The sequence below is a fragment of the Octopus bimaculoides genome, chromosome 10 (genome assembly GCF_001194135.2).
Source record: "Octopus bimaculoides isolate UCB-OBI-ISO-001 chromosome 10, ASM119413v2, whole genome shotgun sequence".
In the NCBI taxonomy this organism is placed as follows: domain Eukaryota; kingdom Metazoa; phylum Mollusca; class Cephalopoda; order Octopoda; family Octopodidae; genus Octopus; species Octopus bimaculoides.
This window is the reverse complement of record NC_068990.1, coordinates 65355704-65372884: the sequence shown is the minus strand read 5'-3', so window position 1 is coordinate 65372884 and position 17181 is coordinate 65355704. Positions and strand designations below refer to the sequence as shown.

At 33.6% G+C, this 17181-nt stretch overlaps 1 protein-coding gene across 1 annotated transcript in view; it reads left to right on the top strand.

Moving 5' to 3' along the window:
* Window positions 1-17181, top strand: part of LOC106879769 (uncharacterized) — a 124579-nt gene that overhangs the window by 19683 nt on the left and 87715 nt on the right. Inside the window, exons 4-7 of the mRNA XM_014929460.2 lie at window positions 6930-7066; window positions 7373-7475; window positions 11851-11999; window positions 17040-17156. Of these exons, the coding sequence (XP_014784946.1) occupies window positions 6930-7066; window positions 7373-7475; window positions 11851-11999; window positions 17040-17156 (506 nt within the window). The remainder of the gene's footprint in view (window positions 1-6929; window positions 7067-7372; window positions 7476-11850; window positions 12000-17039; window positions 17157-17181) is intronic.

Here is a 17181-nt window from a genome sequence, read left to right as displayed (position 1 = left end):
ACATATATACATATATATAAATACATACAACAGGCTTCTTTCAGTTGTCATCAGCTAAATCCATTCACAAGGCTTTCGTCGACCCAGGGGTATAATAGAAGACACTTTCCTAAGGTGCCACATAGTGGGACTGAACCTGGAACCATGTGGTTGGGAAGCAAACTTCTTACCACAGTCAATGCATGCACACACACACATACACATACACACACATACACATACACATACACACTCATACACATACACACACGCATACACATACACACACATACGCATACTTACACATGCATGTGTATATGTATTTTTGTGTGTTCTGTGCGTGTGTGTGCGCGTGTGCGTGTGTGTGCGCGTGTGCGTGTGTGGTGGGGTGTGCATGCACATGTGTGTGCTTGTTTGAAATGTTTGCACTTCTCAAAAATTCATGAACCACAAAATACTGATATTGTCATTTTTCCTGTATGAAATTTTCCAGTGGCTTTGCACCTTTGAAAATATGTGAAATAAGAGATCCCTAACTTCGAAAATAGGTAAAGGGAAAGGGCATCTAGCTGTAAAACAATGCCTCAATAATATATTCATATAATCCGTACTAGCATGGGTAAAAAGATGTAAAAACGAATGACTGTGTGTGTGTGTGTGTGTGTGTGTGTGTGTGTGTGTGTGTGTGCGTGTGTGCGTGTGTGTGTGTGTGTGCATGTAGTGTATGTAGTGTATGTGTATATGTATGTATTCTTTTATTCTCTTATTCTTTTACACGTTTCAGTCATTTGACTGTGGCCATGCTGGAGCACCACCTTAAAGGTTTTTAGTCAAAGAAATCAACCCAGTACTTATTCTTTGTAAGCGTAGTACTTATTCTCTCAGTCTCTTTGGCTAAACCACTACGTTACAGGGACGTAAACACACCAACATCGGTTGTCAAATGATGGTGGGAGGACAAACACAGACACAAAGACACACACACATAAATATATGTACTTATATATAAGAAATAACTGAGATTCAGTTGAATTAGGTACTTAAGTTGAAGCACCAAGTCAGTCCGGTATTATCCGTACAGCTCAAATAAAATCAAAATAAGCAACAGGATATCAAGAAGTGATGCAGTACGACCGTTTCAAGGGGCTCCATTTAATTGAATAATGCAATCATTAGATCAATTTAATTGCAGTGCCATCACCACCTGCACAAATAAATAAATAAAATTTTAACCAGTCAGACACATTAATATAATTTTTCTCAAATACTTTAACAGAGCAACAAGATGGAAGAAATTCCTGTTGTCACCATCATAGCTAAGAATAGACTACACTTCCAAGAATCGCAGGAAGCCCATTGAGGTCATAGCTTGTAGAGGATTGTAATTCGTTTCTAATTCATTTATTTCTTTATCAACTACTAAATCTAAGACTAGAAGACTGTCTGTTTTGAATAAAGGACAAGAGTGAGTTGACATCTCATGGCTAGACATGGTCATATATATTGTCATATGTATCCCTTTTCCTCAGGGAGGAAAGAAGACATGTATGTGTGGCAGAGCATTGGCATATTGAATGAGAAATTGGGCATAAGAGGAATTAGATGTAATGTGCAAGAGAGGAGACTATACTGGTTAGGTCATGTGATGTGGATGGATGAGGACAGTTGCATAAAGGAGTGCCAATCACTTAAAGTGAATGAAATTTGTGGAAGAGAAGACCTAGGGAGACATGGGACAAAGTACTGAAGGCTGATTCCAAAACGCTGAACCTTATAAAGATGACAGAAGACCAAGATATGTTGTGCATTGTTGTATTCGAGAAGATCTGCCCACCACAACAGAATTGATATCTTAAAATAAAGGTGTCATGTAAAAAGCACTGGTGTGGGTGCTGGTGCCACATAAAAGGCACTGGTGATAGTGCCATGTAAAAAGCATCCAGTACACTTTGTGGAGTGGTTGGCATTAGGAGGGGCATCTAGCCATAAAACCAAACCAAAACAGGCTATGGTAGCTAGTGTAGCCCCTGACCTTGCCAGTTTCTGTCAAGCCACCCAACCCATACCAGCAAGGAAAACAGATGTAAAATGATGATGATGATGATGATGATGATGATGATGATGATGATGATGATGATGATGATGATGTTGATGATGGTGTTGATGTTTCACTACCTAGGCAGTTTTGTGATTGTTTCTTTTCTCTTTACTAATCCTTTTGACATAATTCCTTTCAGTTCTTTTAGTGTGTACTATAATTCAATTATTAATATTTTTATTATAGGTATAATTTTGTTACCCTTTAACAACAATATTGCTTTCCTTCTTCAAATACTTCTAATATCTTATTATATGTCTAATTTGTGTATCTTGTTCATTTATATTGTATTTAGCATCAGTGATCAGTGAGTTGAACCATTCTGACATAAATAAGTTGCTCCTTCTTAAATGAAATTATATTTATCTACTTAATCTACTTATTTATCTATCTTTTTAATGTCCACTGAGGTCAGCTTGTGTTTAAATACAACTAGAACTCTTAACATAGCAAATTTCATCACTACCTACAAATTCCTATCATCTCCTTCCTTTACCATCTCTTTCCCTCACCCTGTACAAAGTTTTGGTCACTTCCTCAGCTACTACAACCATTAGTTCACTTCAGCCTCCAAATGATGAATGCCTTGAAAAAATTATGTTCCTACATCTACCTTTAGCTCTACATAGTACTAAAATTGATTTACTATGAATCAATTGATTACATTGAACCATTGCATCTAAGACACTCAAATAACAGAAACCTGTGTTGGCTCCTTATTTAAGAAGTTTGCTTCCCAACTACATGGTTCCAGGTTCAATCCCACTGTGTAGCACCTTGGGCAAGTGTCTTCTACTATAACTTTGGGCTTACCAATGCCTTGTGAGTGGATTTGTTAGGCAGAAACTGAAAGAAGCCTATCATAGATGTGTGTGTGTGTGTGTGTGTGTGTGTGTGTGTGTGTGTGTGTGTGTGTGTGTGTGTCTTTGTGTATATGTTTATCCCCCACGACCACTTGACAACTAGTCTTGGCATGTTTACATACCTGTAACTTAGCAATTCAGCAAGGGAGGCTAATAGAGGAAGTACCAGACTTTACAAAAAAGAAAATATGTACTAGGGTCAATAAGTTAGACTAAAATTCTTCAAGGTGGTGTTCCAGCACGGTTGCAGTCTAACGGCTGAAACAAGTAAACGATAAAAAGATGTGTAATTTCCAATTGTTTATTGTGTCTGGAATTTTATGAGTAATGCTTTGAAGTTAACTCAGAACAATTGTTTATGTTTTCGACTGGTCAATATGGTTAGCCAAGTTTGGATTACAAAAAGTGCTCATAAAGAATCTACCCTGATCTTGAAATCTCTATTCTTTTGCATCATATATCAGGGAGTGCAGAAAGTTCCTAGCTTTGGGTAAAAGAAAAAAACAGGATGATCAATTAATTATGATGTTATTCAACATATTCGCCTCTCAGGTTCACACACTTACTGCAGTGGTCCTTCTGTTTTTCTAAGCTCTGTAAAAGAACTCAGAAGGTTGGGCCTCCAGCCAGGCCTTTCGTGATACCTTTAAAGTCAGGAACTTTTCAACACCTCCTTGTGTATACATATATTTATTCCTATATACTCACCTAATATATATATATATAAGGTGAGTATATAGAGATAAATTATCCAGACGAGTAAAGTGATAGCTCTTAAGTATATTCCAGGTCATGGTTAACTGCATCAGATGATAATAAACATCATTGGTCACTTAGCATTAGCAATCCTGTTGTAATTCTTCTGATGAGTAGGTAACTCCAGGTTCACTTCTCTGGATTATCAATATTATCAAGAGTGTAAATTTCAAACAGTTATAAAGAATATGGAGACTGGCACATCATCAAATTTTTCTTTTAATTTTACAGTTGATCATACAGCATCATTAGTTGGTTAAAATGACTGACACATGTTTCTGCTGTACAGAATAGGTGCAACTGTGCATGCAACCCAGTATAATCTGCTGTGCACCTTCATTCAGTATATATATCAGGTCATTAAGACTGAAATGTTCGATTTCTTTATGCACCAAGTTTGACAATCATTAACTCTAATGTTTTATCCTGACAATTCTGTTTTACAACAATTAAGAGTTACATCAACACTTTTCAAAATGCAATTCATGGTGTCTGATTATATTGTGAGTTTTCTCTTGTAAATCAATTTTTGTGAACTCATGGATAGATAAAAATTTCATGTTGTTTATGAATATGAGTTCCGTCGTGGAACCAATGCATCCCAGACAGCTCAAAACATCAATGAGGTGAGGATGTAGTGAATGAGTGCATCATACGTTGATGAGTTGAGAAGTTCCAGTCTGGTGACTTTACTCTTGAAAATCAGCCCCATGGTAGACCTGAGACCAAGGTGGATAATGATGAGCTGGAAACTGTAGTGGAAGCAGATACACCTCAAACTACACATGAGTTAGCAGCAAGGTTTGATGTTTCGATTTCAACTGTACTGGACCATCTGAAACAAAGTGGGTACCACACAAATTGAACGAGCACCAAATGACACGTCGTCTTGAAACTTATTGTTCATTGCTGTCACAGCATAAAAGTGAACCATTTTTGCATCATATTGTTATGTGTGATGAAAAATGGATTCTTTTCAACAATAGTAAGCATTCTGTACAGTTGTTGGATAGAGACAAAGTACCAAAGCACAATCCAAAAAAGAATGTTCCTCAAAAAAAGCTAATGGTGTCTGATTTGTGGTCCAGTGCTGGTGTCATCCACTACAGCTTCATGAGACCTGGTAAATCAATTACAGCGGATGTATACATCAACCACTTGGGTGAAAGGATGAGTGAACTTGCAATTAAACAACCAAGATTGGTTAATATAGACAGACCAAATCTCTTGCAAGACAATGCTTGACCACATGTAGCATAAAGAACGCTACTCAAGTTGCAGGAACTGAACTTGGAACTAATCTGTCATCCACCATATTCACCAGACCTTGCACCAAATGACTATCACGTTTTCCAGGCATTAGGCAACTGTTTGCAAAGAAAAAAACTTCAAATCTGAAGATGCAAAAACAGCCTTTCGTGATTTCATGACCTCTTGCTCTCCAGAATTCTTCGCTGCAGGCATTAATAAACTGCCAATAAAATGGCAAAATGGGGTTCATAATTTAGGTGTATAGTTTGATTAACTGCATTGCTTTTTTATTTTTTTTGAGATAAAGTAAAATAAACTTTCAGTTCAAAATCGAACTTTTCATTTTTTATGACCTGATATATATACATATAGCAGCACACAATAAACAGAGTATCAGGGAATATCTCAACTCTAAATCTATAAACAATGGTAGAACAGATAACGTGTATTGTGAAATTCACTTTAACAATAATCTTCCTGAACCAGGTTTCGATCTCCTTGCTTTAATAATAATAATAATAATAATAATAATAATAATAATAATAATAATAATAATAATAATAATAATAATAATAATAATTCCAACTTAACTCTTAATTCTGTGAGGAAAACTTGTAGAAATTCTTTTAATTATACAAATGAATAAATGCTTGTGTAATTGTAAAAACAAAATTATATGCCACTAAGAAAATCAGTGTTTAAAGAAAAATATAGTCTATCACTGTAAGGTAATAACAGGGTATTGTAAGTATTATTATATTGGTTCATCTGCTACAAATTGAAAATCTAGATTTCATAATCATTCTCATTCATTTAAGTGTAGAAGAAAAAGTAATTCTACAAATCTTAGAAAATGCATTTGGGGTTTAAAAAATGAGAAGTATGATTAAGTATGACTTGAAGTGGTTTGTTATTAGTTATGCATCATCATACAATATTGATAATTCTACATATGATTTTTGCCTTGAAGAAATGCATTATATAATTATTTCTAAATTAATTTTATTGAATTTTAATGGGAACTTTACAATAAAACGTTGCCATAAATTTCGATAGACATTCAAATATTTCAATTTTTAATGATAATAGCTTTTCATATATTATTTAATAAGGTTAATTCTTTAGAAGAATTTACTGCATCTAATAAATAGATAACTAATTGTTGTGATGTAAAATATCCATGCTTCTAATCATTATAATGTAGAATTCTTATGTTTATTTGTTATTCTTTAGTTTATCCAGTGATGTCACCAATAGTTGAATAAAAAATGGCGTTTTTTAGATTATATTTCTCTAAGTTTCTAATTGTTGTAATGTAGAATCCTTATGTCTGTTTTTTTATTATTTCCTTATCCACTGATGTCACTAATAGTTGAATACAAAAATGACCTTTCTTAAATATGTTTATTTTTTATTTTTATAATTTTTCTTTATCTACTAACGTCACCATTAGTTAAATACAGCAATGTCTTAGGTTGAATTTACTTTAAGTGTTCTTTTTGTAGGCGTTTACATACTGGTAATATTTCCTATGTTCAATTCAAATTTCACTAACTTTGGATTCACCTTGATAACATTGTGTTAACATATATTTCCAGAAATATTTATTAATTTTAATGATATTTGATATGTGTGTGTGTGTGTGTGTGTGTGTGTGTGTGTGTGTGTGTGTGGTTTATATATGTTAATAAAAGAGAAACAATTTTCAGTTTTATAAGATGAGATCTATAATAAAGATGTAATTGTCTCTATACATATTTTTTGTTGTTAAATACTCCAAATTTCTCAAAATTCTGCTGAAGGATATTTGGATTTACTTGTCATACATGAGGATTTACCTTGGATATGCATTCTACTTACATTTACTGGTGTCTAATTGTTGGATATTGTTGACCAAATTCTTGTAAAACTGAGTTCTTTATCTACCTGGATTTTTTAATCCCTCTTTTTCATATATATAAATATATATATATATTTTACAGATGGTAAACGTCAATGCAAAGTATCTGGTATTTCACCAATAAACGGTACCTACCCCTTTGGAGAAATAAATTTGTCAAACAAGAAGTTTATTTACCGCTCATCAAGTGTTATGAAATTACTAGCCAATTCACGAATGGTAAAACAGATTTGTTATTAAATATATGAAAACTACTAAAACATTAATTGCTTTGTTTTCTATGACTAAAACTCTTTAACTTCATTTAATCAGTCATGTCAGTACATTTATTTATCCATATGTATTATTGAATTTGGTGGTTGAGCAATTAATTTCAATAGTTAGTACAGCATGTTTAGATTAAGCATAATACTATACTTTCTTGTATATTTCATTGTTAAAACCTTCTATTTTATAGATAGAAAAAAAAATATTTATAAAAGAAATTATGAAATAAATGACTTATTGCTTTCTTTTTTATAAAAGTTCTCCAGTGGAAAAAATATCATAAGGGGAATACCTGTAAAAACTTTTGTTGCAAATATTGAGTGGCAATCCACAAAATTTAAACTGACTATGAATTTTGCTGGTAAGTATCAAATCAAACTTAATTAATTTTATTTTCTAGAAATAAAGATAGAGTAGTTATTGATTTATTTAATCATATACTTGAGTAATTCTGTATCTATATTCAAAATATATACAGGATATTCTGGCCCAATTTAACAACTTTTTTATGTCTCCTTTCTTTATGAAATTACTGGCCAATCAACAAAAGGTAAAACAGACTTGTTAATAAATATAATGAAAACTACTAAAACAATAATTACTTTGTTTTCTATGACTAAAACTCTTTAACTTCATTTCATCAGTCATTTATCCATATGTATTATTGAATTTGGTGTATGAGCAATTAATTTTAATAGTTGGTACAGCAGGCTTAGATTAAGTGAACAGTCAGTGGCATTGGAAAGCATAAAGATTAAAGTTGTAGGTGAAAAAAAGCTGGAAACCAGCTGAATATCAGAAAAGAGTTACCTGCATCATGATGATTTGCTCCAGGTATTATAATGCTGACACTATGACTGCTGCTCAGTGCTCTGTGAACACTGTAAAGGCTATAAGATGTGACATGGACAGCTACAATGGAGACTATGAAACCATGGCCAGCAGGACTGTGAATGTCTTTAAGTGTGTCACCAGTGAGGGTGATATCATGCTGCTCTATATCTTTAAACAGAGCCTTAGGCTTAATTCAGATGGCTATGTGAGGCTGCTGGAGACTGGTCTAGCTCTGGCTAAAGAGGGTTGCTGCTGGAAGACTATATATGTGACAGTAGGGATTGGCTCCTTGCCATATATCCAGAAAGAATTAGAAGTGGCTGTTGGAGAATTTCTACAACTTCACCAGCCCTGGTTTCTGGCCTTCTAATTCTCCCATCAATTACTATGCATGGGGCACAGTTGAGAAAGACACCAACTTCTCTGCCTGCAATGCCAATGTCAAACTGGCAGCCCAGATCAAGAAGGTGCTCAAAGATCTTCCCAAGGACACAGTGAGGAATGCATGTGTCAGGTTCTGAAGCCATCATGAAGCTATGGTGGAAGCTAAAGGTGGCTGCTCTGAGTAAACAGTTGTCTCTCAACCATAATCTAGTTGATATTATTTGATATTTTCTGATATTTTTACTTCTGGATGAGATATTGTGCTTTATTTTCCTTTTATGGAAACTGTCAAATTTTGCTTGAACATCATGTATATATCCAATTTTGGAACCAGCTTAAGATATGCTGTCTACTTTAAAAAAGCAACAATAGATTTAGAGTTAACATGTTTGATGCAGGAAACATTAAAAAGGTTAACTAGAAATAATTATGTAGTGAACAAAAGACATTAGTCAATGACTAATGATATTTTGATTATTTTGATAAGTATGGGAGAAAATACATTTTATTCTTAATTGACCACTTTAGCAAAACAAATTTCGCAGTGCTTGCCATAGGAATGAAGAGGATACCTCTAATGAAGAGGATACCTCTAATGAAATATAAAATATTGAACACTGATTGTTATATAAAATTGGAATTTTTGAAAGAATAATTGATGCAGAGATATTATCTAGATAAAAAAAAAATTCTTTGAGTAATTTATTTTCTAAAATATCCTAATTTTCTATGCCAATTATTGTACTACAAGCAAGACACATAGAAATTCCACAAATCAAGTCAGCTTGTTTGAAAGCATTATGTTAATATATTATGTTAATGTATAAATACAAGCAAAGAATATAAAAAATTCTTTTGAAATCTTGCCATTTAATCAGAAGTGTACTTCAAAATGAACTTAGAAAGTATTGCTTTTTACTTTGCTTTTCTATATGTTTAAGAAAACAAAAGATGAATTAACAAGATGGAACTTATTCATATATATATACAGGGTGCACAAGATATTTGAAGACATACCTTTTTGGGGTTATTGCTGCATATTTTGCTAACTCTGTATAATCTTTGCTTCAGAAAATAATAATAGTAGATCCTCAACTTACTCAAGAAATGAAGAGGCATGCTGTTATTGTAGTTATAAAGGCTGAGCATAGAGATTTAGAAACATTTCAACTTTTAAAAGTTGCCAGATTTTTCATCTCCAAAGTTTGTAAGGAGCTAGAGACTGAAGATGGAAACACGTCACAAGTATCAAAGCATAAAATGCATTCTAAACATTCTGAAATCAGCAGAACACCCGAATTTATCCAGCAAATTCAACAGATCATTGATTACAATCCCAGAAAGTCCATGCGGTCAATTGCAAAAGATCTCCATGTGTCAGAAGGAACAGTGAGAAATGTTGTCCACAAAGACATCAGATACAAATCTTATATGATGAGGAAAGGTCAATTTGTCAGAAAAAAAACAAAAGAAAATCACTACATCAGATCTAAAAGGTTCTTAAACAAACTGAAAAATCCAACAGAAGAAGATTTGATTTGTTTTTTCTCAAACGAGAAAAACTTCAACCAAGATCAAAAAGTCAACAGAAGAAATGACAAATGGTTATGTGCAAACCCTTCTGAAGTTCCAAGTGTTATGCATACAACATTTCCTGCAACTGTTATGGTTTTTGGGGTTGTCAGCAATGAAGGACATGTGATGCCTCCTTACTTCTTTCCACAAGGCTTTAGAGTTAACTCTTCCACCTACATTGAAGTCCTGGAAATAATTGTTAAGCCCTAGATAGACAGTATATGCAATGGAAGGCCATATGTGTTTCAGTAAGACTCTGCACTATCACACATAACTCTAGTAACACAAGAATGGATGGCTGAAAATTTTCATGATCACATGACCCCTAACATTTGGCCTCCTAATTCTCCAGATCTCAATCCATTGGACTATTACATGTGGAGCATTTTTGAGAGAGAAGTTAATGAAAATGCCCATAACACCAAAGATTCTTTGAAAGCTGCCATAGTCAGAGTAACATCCAAAATGAACCAGGACCACTTGGTTCGAGCATCTAGATGATTTAGATCTCATACAGAAGCAGCTGTTGAAGCTGAAGGTGGCTTTATTGAATAACATTATAGAAAAGAAGGTTTATTTTTATACTCATAGCATTTTTTGATAAAGTTATCTGTTATTATATATCTGTTTTTTAATAAACATAAATTTGTCTTCAAATATCTTACACACCCTGTATATATATATATATATTGTGTGTGTAGTGAATTTATGGAAAGAAATCCCATAAAACTCAACAAATTTGTTAAAAATGAAGAAGAGAAGATGTTAAGATGTAAGAGAATTTTAATTCATGCAGACGATCATTTCGAACAGCGATATAAAAATCATGCAAATTCATGGTTGAATAGAAATAATTAAATTTAACTAATTATATATCACTGCAGGAACACATACAATGATAATATAGATATTGTACACTTACATAATGATTCTCTCACTACTTTAACAAGTATGTTGAAAACTATACTTAACTGATGAGATTTGAAACATGTCAGGTGTAGTTTTCATACTTGCCAAAATAATTAAAATAAGACTAGTAAATGATTAATATTGTCCAGGTGGTGAGCTGGCAGAATCATTAGCACCCCAGGCAAAATGCTTAGCAGCATTTCGTCCATTTTTGTGTTCTGAGTTCAAATTCTGCAGAAGTTGACTTTGCCATTCGTTCTTTCAGGATCAATAAAATAAGTACCTATTTGGTACTGAGGTCGATGTAATTGACTTAACCCTGCCCTGAAATTGCTGGCCCTGTGCCAAAATTTGAAATCAATATTGTCCATTTCTCACTGCTGTTCTAGTAAACTTTTAATGTTCCCAGTGAACTATAAATAAAATGACTTCATCATCAACTTCAAAAAAATTTCAGTCATGTTCAAGGTGAATCATTAGAGGACTTAGAACATGTGTTTAACTTAAATGTTATGTTGTATATAAAAATTGATAATTGACTTTATAATATCAAGAAAATGTATGACATCTTAAATTAGTAGAAAGATTTTTAAAATTTTGAAATACTTTACAAAAATTCAGTTGTAGTAGTGGAAAACGTTTTCACCTTTAAATGACTTTTTAATTATTTATAATATATTTATTTCTTAAGTTTTTGTAAAAATTCTGGAATGATTTTTATAAAAATGTATTTTGATCTTTCTATGAGATTTTTTTCTCATTTGAAAGATTTCATATTCTTGTTAATGGAACATCAAGCTGTTCGTCTTAAATACCAGTCCTCTCAAAAATTGTACAGGCATAGTGAGTTGACTGAACCAATAGAAATAAATATCATGTGATCATGTTTTGCAAGGGACAAGATTTATGAAATAAGCATCTGTAATATGCTGTTGTCAAGCTAATTAAATATCCTTGTGTCTAGTCAAAAAATATCTATATATATAATATAACCAGTAATAGAAATATAGATTTTTGATATCTTTATTTTTCAGCAAATGAATGGATAAATATTGGAGGTGTTGCTGGAAGTCCCATTCGTTTTACCTTGGAACAAACAGGTGTAAAACAAGGCCTGAACCATACCTATGAATATCATTCTTTTTTTAAAAGTATTCAAGACAATTCAGAGACTGTTTTTGAGGTAAGTATTTCAAAAATATTTTAATATGATTTCTGGGACATATCTCTTAATTATCAATGTTAGTAGTAACAATATGATCGTTACCCAGCTGGACATCTTCCTTTCTACTAATATATACATATAAACAAGTTACTGATTCTCCAAGCACTCTTCTTGAAACCCAGTACCAAAGCTCACTCTGGGATATTTTAGCTATCACTGCATTTGTAAATAAATTAAATTCACTGGATACATGAGACAGTCATAGATGATGGTCATATTTACTATACAGCCTTACCATAAAGAGTAAAAGAGAGATTGACTGAATAATACTGTTTCTAGTTTATTAAACTTCATCAGTAACCTCTGCATAATTGCATAATTGAAGTATCTGCTGTTACACTTATAACTAAATCAAACAGACTAAATTGTATATCAGGTACATCTAATCATTTTAAAAATTAATTTGTGAATGTAGTAATTGCTAAAAGTTTTGGGTATACCCCATGTGTAATTTTAATATGAAAAATAAAAACTATTACCACATCCATAACAAAAATGTAACAGAACTAACAGTTGAAAGTTTATGTAATATTCAAATTAGCTTGCTTAATTTAAACCTTATAACAGTAGCTTCAAGTACAATTTCACAGTGGGCGTAAAATGTTGGGTATTTGATTGTCAAAGGTTAATAAACTAGAAACAGCAGCATCAAATCAATTCCGCTTTTATTGTGCATAGTGAGGTTGTAGAGTAAACATGACAGCTATCTATCACTGTTTTAATGTATCTAGTGAAGTTAATTTATTTAATTAATTTATGGATTAATTTAATTTATTTAATTAATTTATGGATTAATTTAATTAATTTATTTAATTAATTTATGGATTAATTAAATATACCCAAATATATATTTGGGTATATTTCATAGTTAACTTTAGTTGAAAATAAACATTGTAGGCACATCAGTAATTTAAACCGAGTGTTTATATTTCTTTATCCTACATCATCATTACTTTCACCAATCAGTCATCTGATCATTGCTTAATCAAGGCATCATTTTACTGCCCAACAACTTCTGTCCCAAAACTTCAGTGCATCTACATTTAACACACAAACTTCATTACTCTTATGCTCTCAAATATTTCACTAACAGCTGTGTTGTATCTGTACAGCGTATACAGCCACAATGCACACAATACTCAGCTGAGATGCTTTCACACACAACAATACTAAGGAGAACAAATGCTGTTTTCATGTATTGCACAACATGAAAACTTTCTCACAAATTTCAGTCTAGTGTTTAATGCACCTGCACATCATCTGTCACATACAAAGACTACTTTCTCTGTTAACTTTCCTATGATACTGCTGCATCTCTTATCTGTCCATAACTTGCACTGGGTACCTCGTATAAAGTTTCTACCAACACCTTTTCTACAAATCAAGCATGAACATCTTTCTAAATGGATCAGTGATTTGTGTACTAGGACTTAGGACTTTTGCTAAATTAACCCTAAAGCCATTTGATTCCAGACCTTGCTTCCACACCTGAAATTTCTTCTTTAGTTCAGGTAGTGATTCAGCTTTAAGAACAAGGTCATCAAAAAGAAGTATATCTTAAATTCCTCTGTTATAGCGTGAAGGACTACAGACTATGATAAACAAAAGAGAGCTGAGAATCTATCATTGATGATCTCTTACCAGCACACTAAATTCATGGCTATATTCATTGCCGACTTCCACTTTACTGACAGCATCCCTGTACATGGCTTGTACAGCTCTCACCAACTATTCATCTATCCCTAGCTTCTGCACTGTCCACCAGATAAGGGAGTGGGGAACCCTGTCAAAAGCTTTCTCCATATCAATAAAAGCCAAATACTAAGGTTTATGTTTGGCTAAGTACTTCTGCAGTTATCTCACCAGGAAGATAGCATCAGTAGTGCTTCTCCCTGGCACAAAACCAAACTGCATCTCATCAAGGCTAACTCTCTTCCTAATTAGTTGAGCTATGACCCTCTCTGTAATTTTAATCACCTGATCCAGCAATTTGTTACCTCTGTAATTATTCCTGTCTAAGGTGTCAAATTTACCTTTGTAGCATTTAACTATAATGCTGCTACACCAGTTGTTTGCTATGATTCCCTCATAGACTACTTTGTTAGCTATATGAGTGACTAGGCCATATCCACCCTACCAGATGTTTTTGAGCATCTCAGCAGTGATCCCTGATAAGCTAGGGGCTTTTCCTGTTTTCATATCCTTAATTGTTTTATCTATTAAGCTACTGTCAATTTGGATAGCCCTCTCCTTCTCCCATGCATTCTCTACATTTAGCACTTACCCGTTTTCACAAATCCCTCATACCAGTTTCATATAAGGGCCTAAGTTGTAATTAGCAGTCTGAAATCTAAGAGCTTCAGTGTAAAAACAGGAACCAGACAAGATTTCATCCCAACTTCTGCTCTGTTTGATACTTTCAATATATGCGTTATATACATCAGGGAGTTACTACGAACATTCAATTCAATGTGAGTGTTTTTAACAACTGAGGGCTGCCTGCCACCACTAAGGTCAGGTATGAATTGATCATTGAACTGCTTTGTGGTAATGACCATATTCTGGTGGATCACATTCTGGAAGCTCTACAAACCACTCTCTCAGCAGTTGTTACAGCTTATAAAAGAAATGGACCAACAATTAATGTCCAGAAAACTCAAGTCATCTGTCTACTCTCTTTCTCAACCTCAGCACAAAAGCAACAACTAACAATGCCTTTTTGATTCAAATACCTCAAAAGCATAATTCCAATGATTGCACTCTGGATGAGGAGATTCTGCAGCCTTTGGAAAATATTTTTCCCAATAACCATCTCTAACTTCATCCCAAGGCTTTTACCTACCAAACAGTCTATGTTTCCACTCTCCTGTATGGGTGTGAAGCATGGATCTATACAGCTGACACATTGTATTTAGATGCATATGTATGTGTATATGTACAGGTGTGTGTGCATAGTGATTCCTCTCAACATTTTTCAAGTCTACTTGGACTCTTTATTTTCTCTTCAATTTGACCATTTGTTTGGCTTCACTAACTTATTACCTCTCAAAGTCCTCTCTTAACTTCCTCTTCTATCTTACTCTTTAACATTATTATACTTTACTCTATTTTTGCTACAGCACAGTTAAACATTTAACCTCTACCATTGATGAAGAGTGCTGTCTGAAATGTTTGGCTTTCCTTTTTCACCAAGGCATAAAATTCATTTCAATGTTTGAATTATTTGTAGATACAAACCATCACAAATTTCCCTAGATTCTGATATCTAACTTCAAAATTGACGATTTTAATTCCTTAAAAAATATATATAATTATAGACTAGCAGGACCTATGAATATTTCATGGAACTAGTAGTAAACCTATTGGGTTATTTCTGGAAACTTTATCCAAAAAACCTGAAAGTGTAGCCTATGTTGTGTCTGTATGGAAAGATAGTTGCTCATCTGCTACTCATTGAAAAGTGAAAGAAATTGGAATACAATGATTACTTAATGCATTTTACATATACACTTTATATACTTTATGCACAATTTTATAGACTTAATACACAGCACTCATAAAATAAATATTCACTCTTACTTTTCCATTTTCCCCATACGCAAAAGAAAAAATATCCTATAAATATGGTTTAACCTTTAGCTAAATTGCATACATCTGCCACGTAAATAAGCTTGAATATTTCACGGAATTGCACTCATATGCATGTGTTAAAAGTGATAGGTGATATAAAAAACTGAGTTCAATTAAAAAGAAATACACTTTTTACTATCCAATCACTACCACCACCACCATCATCTCTCTCTCTCTCTCTCTCTCTCTCTCTCTCTCTCTCTCTCTCTCTCTCTCTCTCTTTCTCTCTCTCTCTTTCTCTCTCTCTATCTCTCTCTCCCCCTCTCTCTCCCTCCTCTCTCTTTCTTTCTCTCTGCCCCCTCTCTCTCTGCCTTTCTTTAACCTCATCATCAGATCACCCCCTCCACTAAAATTATATTTTTAACTCTCTTCCTCTACCTTCAACTAACTTTTTTAACCTTGTAATAAATATTATGTTCCCCCTACCTCACATCATGGACGCTTCTCTTTCCTTCTCTCGCTTTCTCTCTTTTTCTGTCTCACTCTTTGCCTTAGCCTCTTTTTCTCTCTCCTTTTTCTTTTTCCTCTCTTTCTCTTCATCTAATCACATGAAAGTGTTACAATTACATTCCCTCTACCTCACATCATAGACGCTTCTCTCTCCCCCTCTTTCTCCCTTTCTCTTTTCTTCTCTCCCTCTTTCCTTTCTCCCTCTTTTTCTCTAATCATATGAATGCATTACTGATGGGCTAAATAACACAATGACAAGCGGAATTATTATAATATATATACATTATAAAGAGAAAAACAACTAGTTTTAAATCTCTGAGTGAGAAATATGTAGTAAAAGTACTGTATAGTAAAGTCTATTTGCCAACGTAAAATAGCAGTCCTGCTTAGGACGATGTTACTACTGTTTAACCCCAGGAAAACATATTTTCCAGCTGGCTACTGACACATCATCTGTGTCCATATACTGTGAGCAAGGGAGCTAATGTTGCCCCTCCAGCCTTAGTGTTATCTGTAGACCAATGGCTCCTGGGTTATTTTCCTTCCTCAGGACAGGACAATCGCTGACTAGGGATAGCAGCCACTTGACCTCACTCACAATATATACTTTGAAAGTGACACACAGTCACTGACCTCGTAAAGAGAAAAACAACTAGTTTTAAATCTTTGAGTGAGAAATATGTAGTAACAGTACTGCATAGTAAAGTCTATTTACCAACGTAAAGATGATGTGTTGGTAGCCAACTGGAAAAGATGTTTTCCTGGGACTAAACAGTAGTAACATCGTCCTAAGCAGGACTGCCACTTTGCATTGGCAAAAAGACGTTAATACACATTATAATAAATTCAAAAATACATTAGAATATGAATTTAAAGAATAATTCAGAAATTGATTTGAAATTTTTCATTATATTTCAGTCACCAAAAGGAATTGTATGCCCAGGTAGAAAGAGTAACATGAGCCTTCCAGATCTACCACCAACATTTTCAGCAAGCATTGAGCTTACATCTGACTCTCAAGTAAAAATTATTGATGTAAGTATTGTGATTCAAGTATTTT